General features: G+C 57.4%; 2 protein-coding genes across 12 annotated transcripts in view; one reads left to right on the top strand and one right to left on the bottom strand.

The window, feature by feature from the left end:
• The first annotated feature begins 34 nt into the window (after positions 1–34).
• Positions 35–8,528, top strand: SLFNL1 (schlafen like 1). Of its 8 annotated transcripts, none has more exons than XM_077751995.1 (6): positions 35–304; positions 502–656; positions 1,066–1,574; positions 3,124–3,588; positions 3,818–3,961; positions 8,193–8,528. In XM_077751995.1, exons 3-6 carry the CDS (start codon positions 1,200–1,202, stop codon positions 8,526–8,528), a joined length of 1,320 nt encoding a protein of 439 aa, XP_077608121.1. In that variant the 5' UTR covers positions 35–304; positions 502–656; positions 1,066–1,199. The 8 variants fall into 8 exon arrangements, with proteins under 8 accessions (XP_077608121.1, XP_077608117.1, XP_077608116.1 ...); XM_077751991.1 differs by having other exon boundaries at positions 964–1,574; XM_077751990.1 differs by having other exon boundaries at positions 502–698; positions 964–1,574.
• The window catches only part of CTPS1 (CTP synthase 1), a 29,360-nt gene continuing 18,975 nt past the window's right edge, over positions 7,951–18,335 (bottom strand). For 3 of the 4 annotated variants that reach the window (XM_077751986.1, XM_077751985.1, XM_077751988.1), the window contains 10 exons: positions 18,214–18,302; positions 16,911–17,005; positions 16,186–16,248; positions 14,312–14,355; positions 12,681–12,777; positions 11,620–11,675; positions 11,423–11,519; positions 10,815–10,959; positions 10,265–10,356; positions 7,951–8,811 (listed from right to left, as the gene is read on the bottom strand). In XM_077751986.1, coding sequence (XP_077608112.1) covers positions 10,272–10,356; positions 10,815–10,959; positions 11,423–11,519; positions 11,620–11,675; positions 12,681–12,777; positions 14,312–14,355; positions 16,186–16,248; positions 16,911–17,005; positions 18,214–18,302 — 771 coding nt within the window. In that variant the 3' untranslated portion in view covers positions 7,951–8,811; positions 10,265–10,271. The remainder of the gene's footprint in view (positions 8,812–10,264; positions 10,357–10,814; positions 10,960–11,422; positions 11,520–11,619; positions 11,676–12,680; positions 12,778–14,311; positions 14,356–16,185; positions 16,249–16,910; positions 17,006–18,213; positions 18,303–18,335) is intronic. The other variant, XM_077751987.1, reaches the window with a different exon arrangement.

The following is an 18,335-nucleotide window of genomic DNA, read 5'->3' as shown; positions in this document are numbered from 1 at the left end:
TCCTGCAGTCCCGGTTCTCCCTGCCCCCCCCAGCCCCCAAGATCTCCGCGCCCCCTCTAACCAGGGAGCTGCCAGCCAGGGGTCAGGGGTCTGTGGGAGATGAGGGCTGGCACCTCCCACCCTCCAGCAGGAACCATCAGGACATGAGGGTCACAGGCCTCCCTTTCCTTCCTGTTCCTATCTTCCCTGAATGCCCCCACCCCTGCCGTGCCAGCCCCCAGGCCCCGACTCTCTCAAGGATCCAATCTGGAAAGATGCAGGCGGGTGGTACCTGCCACACAGAGCGGAGGCCGGGTGTGTGGGGGTGAGTGGAGGGCTGCTCTGTGCTCGATCTGTGCACAGCTCAGGGGTGAGGCCCCTGGCCCTGTGGGAGGGGGCGTCCTTAGGGGCCCCAGCTCTGCCCCTCCTCACTTCCTCTCTCTGGACCAAAATCAGAGGAGTCAGTCTTAGACCAGGAGGAAGGGCCGTGAGCCTCCCCAAACTAGCTGTCTGTGTGCGAAGGCCGTTCTTCTGGGGAGGGGCCACAGCCTTCATCAGTGTGGCCGCAGCATGACAGCGTCTGCTCGGAAACCCTCTGGCCCAGCGTCTCGGAGCCTCCGCTGGGCTCACACTCGGGTCAGGCGGGGCCAGGAGACGCTGCAGCGTGGCCGCTGCAGGTCCTCCAAGCCCCGGGGGAAAGCTTCCCCTCCCTTGAAAAGGTTTCCCTGGGGCCTGGGAGCAGCGGGGATCCCTGGGGTGCAGGAAATTCTGGGAGGCCTCCAGCCTGTGGCCTGGGGAGGAAAGACAGGACGTCTGGGGTCTACGGAGGGTGGTGGTGGGGCCCTCGGGGGGACCTGAATTCTGGTCCCCTCGCCCCCCTTCGGGCATATCCCCTCAGTCTTCCCTTCTGTAGAATGGAGCGGCAGACCCACCTGCTCTGCTGTCTGTCTCAGCCCTGGCTGACTCCCTTCTTTCCTGTCCTAGGCCTTGGGCTTGGGTGGGTGGCAGGCCCCTTCTGGCTGGCCCTCTGCCCTCCCTCCCTGTCTCTGGCTCTGCCCAGCCCCTGCCCATCTGTGAACCTCCCAGGAGCCTCTGCAGCCCCTGAGTCCCTTGGGAGGCCCTGGGAGGAGCAGTAAGGAAGCCCGGAAGCCCTTCCGAGGGAGACCTCTCCAGACGCCCCCAGGAAGAGATCCCCGCAAACCCAGGTGCAGGAGCCCCTCATGGAGCCCCCCAGCACGCAGCCCCAGCAAGAAGTCCCCGGGGCAGAGGACTCCGGCCTGCAGACGGGGGCCGGCACGCACATTCTCTACGTGGGCCACCTGAACCCCCAGTTCTCAGTGCCTGTGCTCACCTGCCTGCTGCGAGACGCCCTGGAGCGGCTGGAGCTGCCGGTGGCGCGGGAGCACATCGAGGTGGTGAGGCGGCCGCGGAAGGCCTACGCGCTGGTGCACGTGAGCGCCCACAGCGACAGCCTGGCCACCCTGCCCTGGCGCCTGCAGACGGCCGTGGAGGAGCACCAGATCCTCAAGGAGCTGGCGGCCCGCGGGAAGGAGCTGGTGCTGGGCGACGGCCGGGGGCCCCCAAGGGGAAGAGAGGTAAGGGAGGCGCTCCCGGGCTCCCAGGTCTGCAAGCCCAGAGCCTCACCTGGGGTGGGGGTGGGGAGGGGCGGGGAGGTGCATCTTTGAGGAGCCAGGGGCAGGTGACTCCCAGAGGCACACTGACCCTCACAGTTCGCCTCCAGCCTGGGTTTGGAGAAAGGCCAANCAGTCTATCCTCTGCGCCTGGGCCAGCCCGGGCCTTCGGGGTTTTCTCCTCGGCCCCACCTCGTCCATTCAGTTGGCCAATGTCCGTGCCCACTCCAGGCCAGGCGGTAACGCAGCCGGCAAGGGCTCGGCCCTGACCTTGAGGAGCCCTCATCTCTGAGCAGAGCCAGACACAGGCCGCCTGCAGCTGTGGAAGGACACAGGGCTGTGGGGACAAATTCACAGAAGTGCTGGAGTCCAGATTGGGGGAGTGCAAGGTCATTCTAGGCAGGGGGGCATGGTGACGGGCAGTGGCGCCTTTGCAGGAGGGCAAGGTTGAAGGCTGCTGGAGGGCTAAGGAAGAAAGCTGGGCCAGGGGGGAGACCAAAGCAGGGGGAGGGAGGGAAGGTTGGCCTTTATGGGGGATGGGAGGGAGCTGTCAACTCACCGAGGCTATGGCAGGCCACTCAGTGAGACAGGTGATTGTGGTTTTCCTTTCCTTTCGGGATGAAAAACTGCGGTGTTTAAACTGCTGCAGAACTGAGCAGCTCTGTGACTGACATTTCGAGACCTGGGAGCCTGACTTCACGTCTGTGAGGCGGTTTCTCGTGTTTGATAAACTGTCTCCTCTGGGAGCTGCGGGGCCGGTAGGGGGGGTGCCCCTCACCACCATGCCCCAGCCCACACCACAGTCCCAGCCCCAGAAGCCTCTGCGGGGGACTGGGAGGCAGCAAGGAGCCGGGGACAGCAGCAGTGAGAATCTTCTTGCATCCAGGGGCAGCGAGGAGGGTGGATGGGATGGCAGGAGCCTTGAGGAGGTAGGGGGCCGTGATGAGGCCCTAGGCCGCTGGCCATGAGCCTGCTCATGCACAGAGCCCAGACCGAAACAGAAACCATGGGCGAGGTCTCTGGAGGGCCGGAGGAGGGTCGAGATTCAGGACTGATCAGTGGTCCAGAAAGCAACAGGCAGGCATTTCAGGGAGACCAGGAAGGGGTGGGTTTCTAGGATCCGCCCCCCCCCTTCAATTCAGAGACCTATCACAGGGGACCTCAGGGCGCCGAGGTGATCTGCTGGAATGATCTTGGTCCCGAGCCTCAGAGGCCTGTCTACAACCTAAGTGGGAAGAGACTGGCCGCAGGCATTCTGGCTCCCGACCCCCGGGAAGGAGAGCCCCTTGTACCCCCCATGCATCCCACAGCCTAGCAGGAAGGAGCAGTGGCGGTTCAAATCCCTTGACTCGGGGTTTCTGGCACCGGCTGCAGGACGGTGGGCAGTTAGGCCCTCCCCCCTGGGACAGGGCTTTAGGATGCCCCAGCGGGCTGAGCCCCAGGCGGAAGGAGGCGTCCCGTCCCTCTTGTCCTGTCCCTCGGGGCTCCTTACTCTCACCCCTCACCCCGGCAGGAGGACGACAGCGGCCCGAGCCCCAGCCTCAGCCCTGCCAACAGCCCCCCAGCACAGGCCCTTCTGAGGTCCCGGGACCAGCCCAGAGGCGCATGCTCTGACAGCGCCATCGCGCACCAGGAGATCCTGGGCCAGGAGCGCCTCTTCCAGGGCGCCTTCCTGGGCTGTGAGACGCGCAGTGTGGAGTTCAAGCGAGGCGGCGGCGAGTACCTGAGCCTGGCCTTCAAGCACCACCTGCGGCGCTACGTGTGCGCCTTCCTCAACAGCGAGGGCGGCAGCCTGTTTGTGGGCGTCGAGGACAGCGGCCTGGTGCGGGGCGTCCCCTGCAGCCACCGCGACGAGGACCGCGTACGCCTGCTGGTGGACTCCATCCTGCAGGGTTTCCAGCCCCAGGTCTTCCCCGACGCCTACACGCTCTCCTTCATCCCAGTGGTCAGCACCGCGGCCTCCAGCACCCCCCTCAAGGTGAGCCTGGGTCTGTCTGGCCCCACTCCGCTCTGCTGAGCAGGGCTGGGCGGGGGGTGGGGGCGAAGGGGGGGCAGGGGGAGAGACCGGAGGAGAGGCCGGGCCCCCCCTGCCCCCAGGCCCACCAGGCTGCCCCAGGAGCCCCGGAGAGCGAGCAAGGTGGGAGAGCGAGCAAGGTGGGATCCGGGGGGACGCAGCACCTGGCAGAGTCGCTGTCGCCCTCACCAAGGTGATCCGCCTGAGCGTGCGCGCCCCCAGGGCGCAGACCGAGCCGCAGCTCTACGAGACGGACCAGGGGGAGGTGTTCCTGCGGCGGGATGGGAGCATCCAAGGCCCGCTGTCCGTCCGCGCCATCCAGGAGTGGTGCAAGCAGGTGAGGGGCAGGGCCGCGCCAGCAGTCCTGGCCATGCCGCCGGGTTCTCCTCGGTGCTTCACCACCCGCAAGTACACAGGGGGCACGGGGGGGGGTATTGAACCCCGCTACACCCCACGTTCCACCGCCATGGGCTGGGGAGCCGGGGGAGGAGAATGGTGAGAAGTTTTAAGACCCAAAAACCGGACTGGGCTGTATTTGGGGGATGGCCCTTACCATGGGGGGCGCTTAGTGCTGGACAGTCCTGAGGGAGCAAGGGGCTGAAAGAGGGAAGGACGTGCCTGGGCGGCCCATTTCTGGAACCCGCAGAGGCCGCCCCACCACCTGCGATGCTGGCAGGCCCCTCAGGTCAAGCGGCTTTCCTCAAACCCCAGGGCTGGCTTGTCAGGGGTGGTGACACCGCCTGGGACCCGGCTCCCACCAAGCAGGGAGGGCCATGTGGTCCCCAGTGGCCTTGAGTAGGCCCCCCAGGCCCTCTGGGGCTTGCCTTCCTCTCTGTCAGTTCAGCCCCGGGTACAGGGGGCAAGCCCGAGGCGGCATCACCTCAGGCCTCTGCATCTGGGGCCCCCCCACCCCCCGCAGAAGTGGGCGGCGGAGCTGAGCACGCTGCAGGAGCGGGTGAAGGTGCTGACGGCCGAGAAGGAGCAGCTCCGGCAGCAGCTGGAGCAGCAAGGACCCGTCTCCAGCACCTGCTGCGTCCTGTGAGGGCCCCGGGTGGCCGGCGCTACCTGGCAGGTGCAGAGTTTTCTATCGGAGTCGCAGTCCTTCGCTTAAGACCCGTCCGGGCTGTCCAGAGGTGGATGGGAGCGCGGCCACCCTTGGCCCTTCAACAACCGCACATACACGGACTCCGATCCCGAGCAGGCCCCCATCTGTGTAGCTGCGAGGCCGCTCTCAGCCCGATCCCCAAGGAACCTTACTGCCAGAAAGAACTGGTAAAAACTTGGCCAGAGCGATTGGAGGGCTGAGCTGTAAGGGACTGTCCTACTTCTTCAGAAGCTCCCTTGGCCCAGCCCGGGGTCTGTCACTCCAGCCACAAGACCAGACCTGAAAGGAATGTGTCCTATGGGGCAAGCCTTCTGCAGATGGCCAGGCACGCTCAATAACGGTGGCTGTGGGGCGAACAGGCCACCCTGCAGCCACCATCCCGCGCTTGCTGGAACTTGTGGTTGTCAAAGCTCTTTAATAAATGCGCCTGGGGCAAGAGTGGTTCTTTCTAGAACATTCAGTCAGCCAGCTGGACGCAGCAGAGTCCTGAGCCCCATGCCCAGCCCACCTCCGTCCAGGAGGCGGGGCCAGCTCTGAGCTCCTCTCAAGCGGAGCTGTGGGGCCTGGATGGCTGCAATCCATTCCAGCTTTGCCTTAAAGACCAGGTCCCTTGGGGCAAACTTCTACCTGTTTGGTTTCTTCATCTTCGTCTTCATCCGGGGGTGGGAGCACCTTGTCATCATCAGACCCATGCCGTCTGCCCAGCACCCACCGGCCCCTGCACCCTCCAGCCACCGCCAAGGAGTCCTGCTCTGGCCATTTCCCCTGTCATCTCCACCAGCCGAGACAGAGACTAGAAAGCCAGTGTCTGATTGGGCTCAAAGCCCTTCAAGAACTCCCCATTTCATCAAGACCGAAGTCCAAACAGTGGTCTATACAGTTTGCAGTTTGGTCCATCTGACCTCAACCCCTCCTGCCCCTTGCTCCTGTATTCCAGCTACACCCACCAGCTGATTTCACGGAACACACTTGCTTCAGGGCCTTTGCACTGGCTGCTTCCCCCCCAACCCCTGGAATGCTCCTTCCCTAGAGAGCTGCAGGACTAGTTCCTCTCTGCTCTGCCTTCCAAGTGAGAGGGAAGGAAATTCACTACCCAGCCTACTTCCAGTAACACCTCCATTCCCCCTTTCCTGCTTCCAACCTTTTCCCCAACACACTTGTCAGTCACTCTGTAGCTTTTATTTATAGCTGTCCCCTCCCCTGCAGTAAAATACATGTTCCAGGGGACAGGGATCTGGGTCTGTTTCATTCATGGTTGTGACGTTCAGAACCTCAGACAGGGTGGGCACGCAGTGGATGCCAAATAAATATCTGCTGGTGAAACAGGGAGCCGCCTAAACTTAGGTCTGAGCCACTAGAAAACCATGGAATCCTGTCAGACGGCATTTCACAGGAGGGCCTGCAAAACACACTTCCCTTGGGGCACCTGGGTGACTCAGTCAGTTAAGCATCCAGCTTCGGCTCAGTTCATGATCTCACGGTTCGTGGCTTCGAGCCGCGCATCCGGCTCTGCTCTGACAGCAGAGAGCCTGCTTCGGATCCTGTCCCCCTCTCTCAGCCCCTTCCCTGCTCACTCTTTCTCAAAAATAAACATTAAAAAAAAATCCAAAATCTATAAGGAACTCCCCGAACTCCACACCCAAAACACAAACAATCCAGTGAAGAAATGGGCAGAAGACATGAACAAACACTTCTCCAAAGAGGACATCCAGATGGCCAACAGACACATGAAACGATGCTCAGCGTCCCTCATCATCAGGGAAATACAAATCAAAACCACAGATACCACCTCACGCCGGTCAGTGGCTAAAATGAACAAATCAGGAGACTAGATGCTGGCGAGGATGTGGAGAAACGGGCACCCTCCTACACTGTTCGTGGGAATGTAAACTGGTGCAGCCCCTCTGGAAAAGTGTGGAGGTTCAACACTAGAACTCCCCTATGACCCAGCAACAGCACCGCTAGGAATTTACCCAAGGGATACAGAAATGCTGATGCATAGGAGCACATGTACCCCAATGTTCATAGCAGCACTCTCCACAATAGCCAAAACATGGAAAGAGCCTAAGTGTCCATCAACTAACGAATGGATCAAGGAGATGTGGTTTATCTATACCATGGAACACTACATGGCAATGAGAAAGAATGAAATCTGGCCATGTGTAGCAACATGGATGGAACTTGAGGGCATTATGCTGAGCGCAGTAAGTCAGGCAGAGAAGGACAGATACCATATGTTTGCACATATAGGTGGATTAGGAGGAACTTAACGGAGGACCGTGGGGGAGAAGAAGGGGAAAAATAGTTGGGGAGAGGGAGGGAGGTAAACCATGAGAGACTCTTGAATGCTGAGAACAAACTGAGGGCTGATGGGGGTGGGGGAGAGGGGAAGGGGGGTGATGGGCGTAGAGGAGGGCACTGGTAGGGATGAGCACTGGGTGTTATATGGAAACCAACTTGACAATAATATTAAAAAAAAAAAAAAAGAGCCATCCATAGACCGCCATAAACACATGCCCATCCCCTCTTTCCCATGATCAAGCAGCACTTGTGCTTCTTTGAATCTCTAGACACCAAGAACCTCAATATGAAGCCTTTTGGGGAAATTCTGGTTTTCCATTAAAAAAGGCTCCTGGGGGCACCTTGGGTGGCTCAGTTGGTTAAGCGACGGACCTTGGCTCAGGTCGTGATCTCTCAGTTCATGGTTCAAGCCCCACGTTGGGCTCTGTGCTGAGCACGGATCCTGCTTCGGATCCTGTCTCCCTCTCCCTCTGGCCCTCCCCACTCAAGCTCTGTTTCTACAAAAAATGAATAAGTGTTTAAAAAAAAATTAAGAAAGGCTCCTTGGGAGGCTCAGTTGGTTAAATGTCTGACTTTGGCTCAGGTCATGATCTCACTGTTCATGGGTTCGAGCCCCAAGTCAGGCTCTGTGTTGACAGCTCAGAGCCTGGAGCCTGCTTCGGATTCTGTATCTCCCTCTCTCTCTGCCCCTCCCCTGCTCACGCTGTTTCTCTCTCTCTCAAAAATAAACATTTTTAAAAAATGTTTTTTTAAACATTTAAAAACCTCTCCGTTTTTAAACAAGCTGTCATCACCTGTCCACGGAAGGCCACCCCACGGGAGGAGAGCCAGCTGCTGACAGTCCCTGCGACACGGACACGTCAGGCTGCCACACTCAGACCTTCCCCACCGGCCGCGACATGAAGGCATCACAAAGCACGGCTTGTTCGCAGTATTTATTTAAGTTAGAGCATACACGGGGGCTAGCCAGCACAGAGCGGGCAACGGCGGCGCCTAGCCTTACATCACATTAAGAAAATAGCTTTCCATATTGCATTTCAGCCGTAGGAACGCCATTCTGGAAGGAAGAAGTCCCCTCAAGCAAAGCTGTCTGTATATGAGAGGGTTTTAGAGGCAGTTTCCCCAGAAGATTCTTTGTTCTTTTTCTTTTTTTTTTTTAAAGCAACCCCTTGATGCAAGGAGTATCTCCCAGCCCTGGGAAGAGAAGTGCGGCCAGAGCACAGGGATGCACAAACCTCGCTTCCAAGAAGACAGGCCATCTGCTGTTCTGTGTGACCCCAAACTAACCATTCCCGGCGGACGACAGTGGGCGGCGAGCATCTCCTCAGCGCAGGGTGGCGCCCTCGGGCTCCCAGCACCGGCCGCTGCGCGCACCCACCAGAACCGCCCCTCCGTGCACACTAGGCCCGCGTGGCACCCTTCCTGCGGTCTGGCGTTCCAGGGGGGGCTACGCGCTTGGATCCACCTGGACAGGAGGCAATCTGGAGAAACGAGGTGACAGATGGCCGCTCCACCAGCATGCGCATCCTCCGCTCCCGCCCAGAGGCCCTGTTCCTCGGTCGAGGGCTTTGGGGACCGCACGGGGCATCCACACCGGGCAGCACTGTGTAGGGGCCCGTACACAGGATGGGACATGTGAGTCACAGTCTCCCAGATACCTCTCCCCCGTAATAAAATAATCTTAATAAAAACATAATTTAAAGGAAGTGTCAAAAGCTGAGTGTAAAATCAAAGCTGTAAACTCTCGAAGTCCGAACGAAGGCTCTCTTGAAGGATCTTCCCTGTTAGAAAGAGAGAGAGCGCAGTTACACGACAGATATTCCACTAGATAAGTCGGGATTTAGTCAGCGGCTCTGGCAAACTGCCGGCGGCTCGGCGAGGACCCGTGGCAGGTCCCAAACACCAGCATGAGGAGTCACAGCCGAACTGGGAATTCCTGCAGTGGCGTGCATTTTCCAGATCTTTGGGGCTTCTCCCCTCACCCCGATATAGGCATTCTGGTTGGGGGCACCGGGTCTCCTCACAGGCCACCAGCAGGGAGGCCTCCCCTGGGCGCAGCAGGGAAAGTCTCTGTAGACCGGACTGCCACCCAGCCCCTGACCGTGAACGCTTAGCGCAATTGCGCAGACCACAGACACTGAACTGCACACTGCGCAGCGGAGTGATGGACGAGTGCGTGTGTGCTGACGGCAGGCAGCGCCCTCCTGCAGAGCGAACCCGCCCGGCCCGCCCGGCCCCTCAACGCTCTCATGGGCCAACGGCCCCGCATCCGGGGCAGGAGGGGCACAGCCATGTGTGAATGTGAACGTGAGGGGTGCAGGCTTCAGGAGGCCACCCGCAGGGGCGGGGCCCCCACAGTTTCCTGCCACCCTAACCCCTTCTGATATTCCCACCAGCAAGATGTGGATTTTTGCCCACACGGTTCACTCCGTTATCACGATATTTTATATAATTCACAGCAGTGCCTGCAGGTATCACACTTTATAGCCATACAAACCCTGTCACGATCAAGACCAACATTCAAAGCCCGTCCAGTGACTGTTCAGATTCTAAGGGAGTTCGAGAACAAGTAACGATCAACACAGAAGTGCCGTAGGGAACCATCTTAAAGCACTTCCTCATGAAAGCCGAGTCTGCAGAGGTGCCTAACACCGTTTCCTCATACCCGTCACCTCCCTCATGGCCTCCAAGTTTACAGCTACGTGAAATAACAGGGCCTGAGAACCCAGTTCCCCCAGATCTGGTCACACGGGCACCTGAATGAAGGCGATCGGTAACAAGACAACCGCCCTGTGACTGGGGTCCCCGAAGCAGGGGGACGGGTGCACCATAACTCAGACGGGCCTCAGCGGGCCGACGCCCACACGGGCCCTGCCTCCTACATCGTTGGGCAGACAAAATTCTCAACCCGGAACCTTCCTGATATCCTTGCGACTCTAGTGTTGTCGCCTTTAAAACAAACACAAACAGGGGCGCCTGGGGGGCTCAGTCGGTTGAGCATCAACTTCAGCTCAGGTCAGGATCTCACGGTTCGTGGGTTCGAGCTCCGCGTCAGGCTCTGTTCTGACAGCTCAGAGCCTGGAGCCTGTTCAGATTCTGTGTCTCCCTCTCTCTCTGCCCCTCCCCTGCCACACTGTTTCTCTCTCTCTCTCTCAGAAGTAAATAAAAAACATTTTTTAAAAAGTTAAAACAAACAAACAAACACAAACACTACAACTTAAAAACACCACTTACGTTACCATCAGTCATGATTTATTGATGGAAACTTCAACTCGGTGATTTCAGAGTCCGGGGAGCTGCTTCCGCTCCTGTCGCTGTAGGTGTCCCTGTGGAACTCAGATGGTTTACTCACCGTCTCCCACCAAGGACGCCTTTGTCAGGGTCCCACCCTTCTCTGCCACCATCACCACAGGGACACTTGCCTACACCCAGCAGGAGCCAGAAAGACGCTTTCCTGCCTTATGTATTTAGCATGCAGCTGTTGAGGGATTTCCTTCCAGTTACAAAAGATACACAATCGATTTACACTTTGGTGCTGACACTCTAACCAGCTCAGAGCGAGGACAAAGGCAGCAGCGGGGCAGGAAGCCCACAGCTCGTGACGGCCAGTTCCCCACAGACCCCAGGGCCCCACCACTACATGGCGTCCCGGAGGCCAGCTGCTACAGGGAGGGGCCCCGTCGCCGCGGAAGCAGCCGGAGAACCCCAGGGAGGAGACCACGCCCAGGGTAACAGGCCGGGGACCCCCCACCTCCCCCACAGACTAGAGGGGAGTGACCCACACCTGGGCGAGAGCCTGCAGCCCTTCTGGAGGTAATGCGGGAGCCTCCCCACGGAGGCCAGCAGGAGGCCGAAGTACGGGGGCGAGGGCTTGATGGGCCTGGACAGGAACTCGGGGTGGTACTGAACGCCAACAAAAAAGGGATGATCTGAAACAGAAACAAAAGCAGCACTTCCGTCGTGCACATCAAACACAGAGGAGAACAAACCTCGTCAAATGTTTCACGTTTCTACAGACCCTTGAAATCATCTAAAAATAGCGTCTTCATCAGAACCCGAATGAAGGCGGCCAGAGAGCAGGGGACACGGACGCCCTACTCGTTGCCCCCCCTCCCCCCGCAGGGATCCCGCCCCGGCTCCCCCTGCTCCCCGGCTTCGTGGGACTGAGCGTGCAGGTCGTCAGATCGGAAGGGGGCTCAAGGGCCAAGTCCAAGCTTTCATTTTGGAGAATGAGAACCGAGGCCAGGAGCACGGTGCTGGCTGAGGAGGGACAGGCTCCCCAGGGCTCCGGGTGCCTTGTTCTCCAAGAGCACCGCACCGGGTCTGGGCCCTCCCTACCACCCTCAGGCCAGTGCTCACCATCCCCCCCATGCACAGCCACCCCACGCTCACCCTCCAGCTCCACGATCTCCATCCGCTCTCCCTCAACATCCTGGCCAACAAACTTCAAGCCCTGCTCCTCCAAACACTTCTTCAGGACCGGATTCACCTGCGGAAACATGAAGAGTAAGATGACTGACCTCTCGGCTTACTGTCTGCTGAGTCAGCGGAAGGAGGAACGTTTAAAGTCACCAAGCTCAACTCCTCACCTCGAATCTGTGGCGGTGCCTCTCTTCCAAGTAATCTGCATCTCCGTAGAGCTTCCCTGGCAAAAGCAAGCATGCAGATATAAAGAGTCCCGATTCCACAAGAGAAATCTACTCACTACCGCATCTTGCTTCCCAGTTTACTTCGGAATCACCTACACAACCAGGCCTCTTGAAGGTCATTTCTAGGATTCTCCAGCCAACCGCAGCCTCCTGCCCGTGGCAGCACCGTTTACACTAATTCTTGGACCTCCTAATTCCTGGGCTTGGACTGTTTTGACCACGCCAAGAAACTGTAACAGCTGTTTCCATCACCGCCCTCCAACCACTACGGAGGTTCAAGAGCACTTTCCTGCTGGAGTGTGGCCTGGAAAGCACACCAGGACGCATCAAAGAGCGGAAGCCTGGAGACACTTCCAGAGCTACAGGGATGGCCCCGTGGTGGCACCGTGTAGTTAAGTCACAGGCGCAAAGCACCTTGGCACCAGGGCTGCGAGGCGAGGCCCCCAGATCCATGGAGCAGAGCTGGAAGGACCGCAAGGTCACCTACTCAAGGGCCTCATGCTGACAGGCACTTGGGCGCCCCAGCTCATAAAGACAGAGTTTTCCCAGTGGGCAAGAAAACGAGACCGAATGGAGTCATTCTCCTAAAGGCTCCCCTGACCCAATTTCCCCTCAATCTTTAGCACCTATCAGTACTTTTAGAATAAAACCTAGTTAGGTTGGACTGTACGAAACGGCCCCTCTGGGGGAAAGAAATTGCCAAACTGGCAGTTTAATTCAGTTCAACCGAACAGACTGGGGAGAGGGCAGGCTGTGTGGGGGCCTTCACTGGCCTCCTGGTGAGCCACGCACACCCAAGGCCCCCAGGGCCCTGCCGCACCGCCTGCGAGCTAAGAGCCACACTGCTCCTTGGCTCTTACAGCACATCCTAGATCAGGAAGGTGGAAAAAAGAACTCGGAAGCAACAAGAAAACCAAAACATCCTCAGAGCCCCAGCAGCAGCCAAGACGCGTCCTGGGCATGGCGCGTTGAAGGCAGGGCCGGGGAGAGGCAGCTCTTACTCATGACCGAGTTCTTCGTCTGGAACAGGGTTCTCCTCTTGCCCAGCCTCATGGTTCCGCCCATCTGCCCGGGGTTGTGCTCCGGCATGTCTATGACCTGCGGGTGTTCAAAACACAGGCACACGCTACCAACTCCACCTCCGTTAGCACACTGCATGCCCACGCAGAGTGCCGGGGCCCAGCGGGCTGCGTCCCCAGCCCTTCCTTACAGGAGATGCTTGTCACTCCCCCATAAGCATTTTCTAAACCTGTGTTGTTGGGTAGGGGCGTAATCCTTCAGCCTGTGCTCCTGAGCCGCAGGATCAGACCCCACTGACAGCCCGTGGCTGTCCCTGCCCCCAGCCCGTGGGCTCAACGGAGGCTGCTGGGCCACAACACGTTCTGGAGACCAATGTAGCGGCTCAGACGCAAGATGGGATATGTTGCAACACGTGTCCCCTCCACCAGACCGATGAGCTGCTCAAAGGAAAGGAACACTTCTCCAGGGCTTGCTGTGTCTGGGCCGGAGACTGGTGGATGTGTGTGTGGGGGCGGAGAGGCCGAAGCCCCTGAGCCGCAGGAGCCCAGCCCACCGCTCAGTCCCGGGCTCCTCCGAGCACTTTCTAAGGCCTCTAGGACCCTATCTGGGCCTGCTTTTCCACCACCCCAAGGCTGCACACTTCACACCCTTCACTCTTCTCCTCCTATGCTCTTAGTATTAGCGAAATTCAACTGCAGGTCAACATATATGATGCTGTTTAGATACCCTGAGATCAAGAGTTTGGTCCACTTTGGGGGCGCCTGGGTGGCTCAGTCGGTTAAGCATCCGATTTCGGCCCAGGTCGTGATCTCACGGTTCGTGGGTTTGAGCCCCGCGTAGGGCTCTATGCTGACAGCTCAGAGCCTAGAGCCTGCTTCAGATTCTGTGTCTCCCTTTCTCTCTGTTCCTCCCCCTGCTTGCATTCTTTCTCTCTTTCTCTCTCTGTCTCTCTCAAAAATAAAGATTGTGTTTTTTTTTTATTTTAAAAATTCCTANAAAAACAAAATAAAAAAAAAAAAAAAAAGAGCTTGGTCCACTTTGTTTATCATGGCATCTCTGGAAGCGAGAGCACGCCTGTCACTCCCGGGTAGGAGATTCGAAGATGGACAAGGCGCTGTCCCTCCCCGGGGGCCACATTCCTCTGACAGGACACATCACAGGACATATGGCCTCTGAAAGCTTCGGTTACCGCTGAGCACATCAGGACCATATTCCACGGTCCTTGAGGAACACGCCCGTCTCCCGGGGTTGTCGGGGATGAAATGAATGAATGAACATTGAGCGCCGGGTACAGTGCCTGGCGCGAAGCAAGTGGCCATGTGGGTGCTTCACGTCCGTACGTGGACGGTCCTAGTGCTCCTGGGGCTGAGGGGGGCGGGGACGGAGAATTATTTTACCCCGTCTTAAAAACTTTGTTGCAAACTGGGAAGAGAAGTGAGAAACTACAAGATGAAAAATTTTAAAAAAGTTCTTTCTGTGCAGCCGGTGTGAGGGTTCTCTGGCTGGATCCGGGGTCTCTTTCCAGTGTCTGAGTGCTACCCACTCCCAGAAGCGCCCCCCCCGCCCCCCACACCCTTCCAAGCCCTGTTTAATGTTCAGGCCCTGGACTCACCACAGGATGACTGGTCTTAGGGTCAAACTCTGTAGAATTGGCGTCTGAAAAATCAAAACACGCATGGGACGAAAATAGTTACAAACAAAACTGATTACTGGAAAGTTTGCTTCCTAAGCCCTAACTCACAATTTCCCACTCGACCTAAAGCGATCCTGCAGTGATTAGAACAAAAGCTAAGGATGACACTAAGATACGAAGGACTCGCACAAACACAGGAATGTTTCCAGTACCTGTGTTAACTCTCTGGGAAGTCAAGCCGTACAAGATGGGGAAATCACAACCAATGCACAATCTAATAACCTTTCTTTCCGTAATGCGTCCTTACAACAGTTCTTACGCCGTTCTGTCAATCTGTCCCCCTCAGACTGTGTCTCTCTCTTGGCTGGGCAATGCATTCCTGTCGTCGGGGGCATCATACACTGCACTGCCCACCGCCTCCCTCTGGAGCTTCATCAGGAACGGACTTCAACCCCCTAACAGCCTTCCTCTCCTTCACTGAATTGACCCTCTAACCATAAGCAAAACCACAAGACTAAATGAATCAAGTTCCTGGTACAGCCCGGCTTCTTCTGCATGACAGGCTAGGTCCTGTTCCTAACCAGGGCCTGGTCCCGACCAGAGCTAAGACTGTCACCAGGTCACTCAACCACCTGGGGACCCGAGTGGGCGACAGACTGACAGACTGTAACTGGGAAAGGGTTCAGGGTGCCCCGAGGGCCAGCCCTACGGTGGCCGGTGCCTGCCAGAGGCTCAGGGCCAATACTAAAGGGCGTGCTGCCCATAAAGGGGTCGCCATGCCCTCAGGGTAACCAGGAGGCGTATGCTCAGAAAACATGTGCAATGAACCCAACCCTAACACTCAGTGGCCGCTGGAGAGCCACCCGTGCTTTGTGGAGCCAGGCCACCTCGACACCCCTTAGGGTGCTCGTTCTCTTTTTCTCCCAGCGTGAGGTCTTTCTGAAACCCTCGTGTTTGTCAGCTGGGCTACACAGCCTCTGCCACTGGTGGTCCCAAGGAGCCACGTCCCAGTAATCAGGCTGTGTGGTCCCCTCCCCCGCCCACTGCACTTGGCCTTGGGATGTTAGCAAGCTGGTTAAGTGCTTGCATGCTGGGCCGGTCATTTTGGAAGCCGGTGGGTCACCAGGCTGTGAGAAGCTCAGGCTGAATTAGTGAATGAGGAGCCTTGCCGTGTAGAGAGAGCCAACCAGATGCCCCTGCTGGGCGGAGCTGGATGGGGGACAGGGGGAGCTCAGGTACGGGGAGCAGAAACCCAGGCAGCCAAGTCCACTCAACCCACAGCACACGGAGACGTGCTACAATGCTGTCGGAAGCCATTGAGTTTTTGGGTGGTCTGGACAGTTAGCTAGGCACAGGGCCAGTATCAGAGTTATTTCCTATTCGCCAGGCACCATGCTGGGACTATTTACATGCGTATTTCACTTAATTCTTACAACCTGGAGGAGCAAGTACCATTATCACCCCATTTTACAGAAGCCCAAAAAGGCTAAGTAGTTTATCTAAAATCACCCACAATAAGTGACTGTCAGAATCTGAAGCCCAGGTCTGACCAGCTCCGGGGCCCAAGTTCATGATAACCGCACAGCCTCTCACAGGCCAGGGCTGTCAGCTTCTTGCTCGGCAGAAGCCCGGGAATGGCGGCTATGGCTGCGGGCTTGGCTGTGATCCCCGCCTCCTCCCTGAGGCTGGCTTGACCTCAGTGTACATGGGGCTCCCCTCTGCTGAGCACCCCCCAGGTACGGAGAAGCCAGGCCTGCCCTCCTCTACGGCTCCCCACCCCCCAGAAGGCAGCAGGATTCCCGCCCTCCAGGAAACCCTTCAGCAAGCACGGAACACGTTTAATGAACACTTACCTTGCCACCCCAGCACGTTTCTTGAAAACTCAACCACTGCCAACTGCATTCCTAGGCACACACCTTGCAGGTGCAGGGGGAAAACAAACGCGCTCCAGTGAGAAGGCGGCTCGTACGTTTCCCACCGGCCTACCCTGGACTTTGTGTCCCGTGTGCTCACAGAAGGACAATCACAAACTTGCCTGCTTCCCTGCTATCAACACATAGCCCCTGCTGTGTTATCCGCATCAGCTTTCAAACACTGGGTCTAAGTGCCTGTGAAGACGCCAGGCTGTAGAAGCTATTCGCTTTCGGAAAGAAGCAACTCGTGTTACAAAAATTCAACTTTTCTTATCCTCTCATTAGGTGCCCGTATACAAGCGATCAGGTTGAAAATTACTAAAATTTGCAGCACCAGGAAGCACCCAAAATCGCTTGACCCCAATTCCAAGCGAGGATATAAAACTCCGCCTCACGCGTCCTGCCCAACAGTGGGTTCGGCGAGCGGCCAGGACTCCGTGCCATTTCTCCCTGTCCCAATTCCGTGGCATCGACACATGGACGTGCAAGCTCTTGTACGTTTCACGCTTAAGAAGCGTCTGACTTTCTCCCTGACCGGGACGAAAAACGGCTTCCACCTGAGCTGCCATCTAGAATGAGGGTGTCCGTGCCCGCTTCCGGTGCCCGCCCCGTGCTCGCTGCGGGCTCCCGCGTGGCACCTTCTCCTCATCCTCCCCGCTCCTTACCCAAAAAAGGCTTCTTCTGCTTCCGAGCCCAGGCGATGGCCTGCATCTTTCCTTCAGTCCCCCGAACGCCGAACCCCCCTGGAACCAGCACTCCACTGTACGAGAGAGCACAGCACAAGGCAGTCGGCCCTGCCCACCAGCCCGGCTCAGGCTAAGCGCCCAAGGCGCCACTCCTGAGACACAGATGCCACGAAGTCACCCTGAGGGCTTTGCCACTGGGGCTATACAGTGACTTCAAGACTGCCAGGGAGCTGTACGTAAACACCAAACACTATGAACTTAGAAGATGCACATAAAGGGGCGCCTGGGTGGCTCAGTCATTTGAGCGTCCGACTTGGGGTCAGGTCATGAACTCACGGTTCGTGGGTTCGAGCCCCACGTCAGGCTCTGCTGACAGCTAGCTCAAAGCCTGAAGCCTGCTTCGGATTCTGTGTCTCCCTCTTTCTCTGACCCTCCCTCACTCGCGTTCTCTCTCAAAAATAAGCATTAAAAAAAGAAAAGAAAAAGGTGCACACGAAACATTTACAGGTAAAAGCAAGATGGCACATGTGGATTCTTTCCTAATATTTAATACAGCTTACTATAAATGCAGCTTTTTACTTCTGGGCTTAAAGTGCTCCCTTAAAAGGGAAAGGCGCCTTCTTCATCCTCTCAGAGGGCCAACTGAGCTCCAGGTCTCGATCACAGCTCTAGGGCCCCATAACATCCGATCGGTCCAGTGACCTAGAATCTCGTGCTGATTTTCCACCATTATGAATAATAGCTGCCAAAAACCAGCTATTAGATTCTACTAAGCATCCTCTGATCAAAAGTTCCCGATGAAAATCTTTAAATTTTTTTTAATGTTTATTTATTTTGGGGGACAGAGCGTGAGCAGGGGAGGGGCAGAGAGAGAGAGAGAGAGAGAGAGAGAGAGACACACAGAATCCAAAGCAGGTGCCAGGCTCTGGGCCATCAGCACAGAGCCCAACACGGGGACTGAACTCACAAACCACAAAATCATGACCCGAGCTGAAGCCGGACGCTTAACCGACTGAGCGCCCCCAGGTGCCCTCTCCAACAGGTGAAAACCTTTAAATAAGCCTCATACAGTAGAGGCATACGGTAAATGTCATGTTTTCTTCAGATTCAGCCATACTGAGAAGCCGTATTTCCGTAAGGCTTAAATCATCCAGACTGCAGCTTTCCAGTGACTAAGAGCCATTTAAGAAGGAGGTCACCTCCTACGAGCACGTGAAAGCCCAGCACTCTGCTCACGGACAGCACCCCCGAGCCCCCCACACCCGGCAGGGGCACTACTCACTGGGCGCTGCAGAGCTTCTGCCAGGCCTCGTGATAGCGGACGGGCTCCTCCTGCAGGGTGCTGGGCTCCAAGTCCGTAGAATCTATGTACTGGGGGTGTGTGCACGGGGGACACAAGAAGTG

The sequence above is a fragment of the Crocuta crocuta genome, unplaced genomic scaffold (assembly GCF_008692635.1).
Source record: "Crocuta crocuta isolate KB4526 unplaced genomic scaffold, BGI_CrCroc_1.0 scaffold367, whole genome shotgun sequence".
Taxonomy (NCBI): Eukaryota; Metazoa; Chordata; class Mammalia; order Carnivora; family Hyaenidae; genus Crocuta; species Crocuta crocuta.
This window is presented reverse-complemented; position numbering and strand designations above follow the sequence as displayed.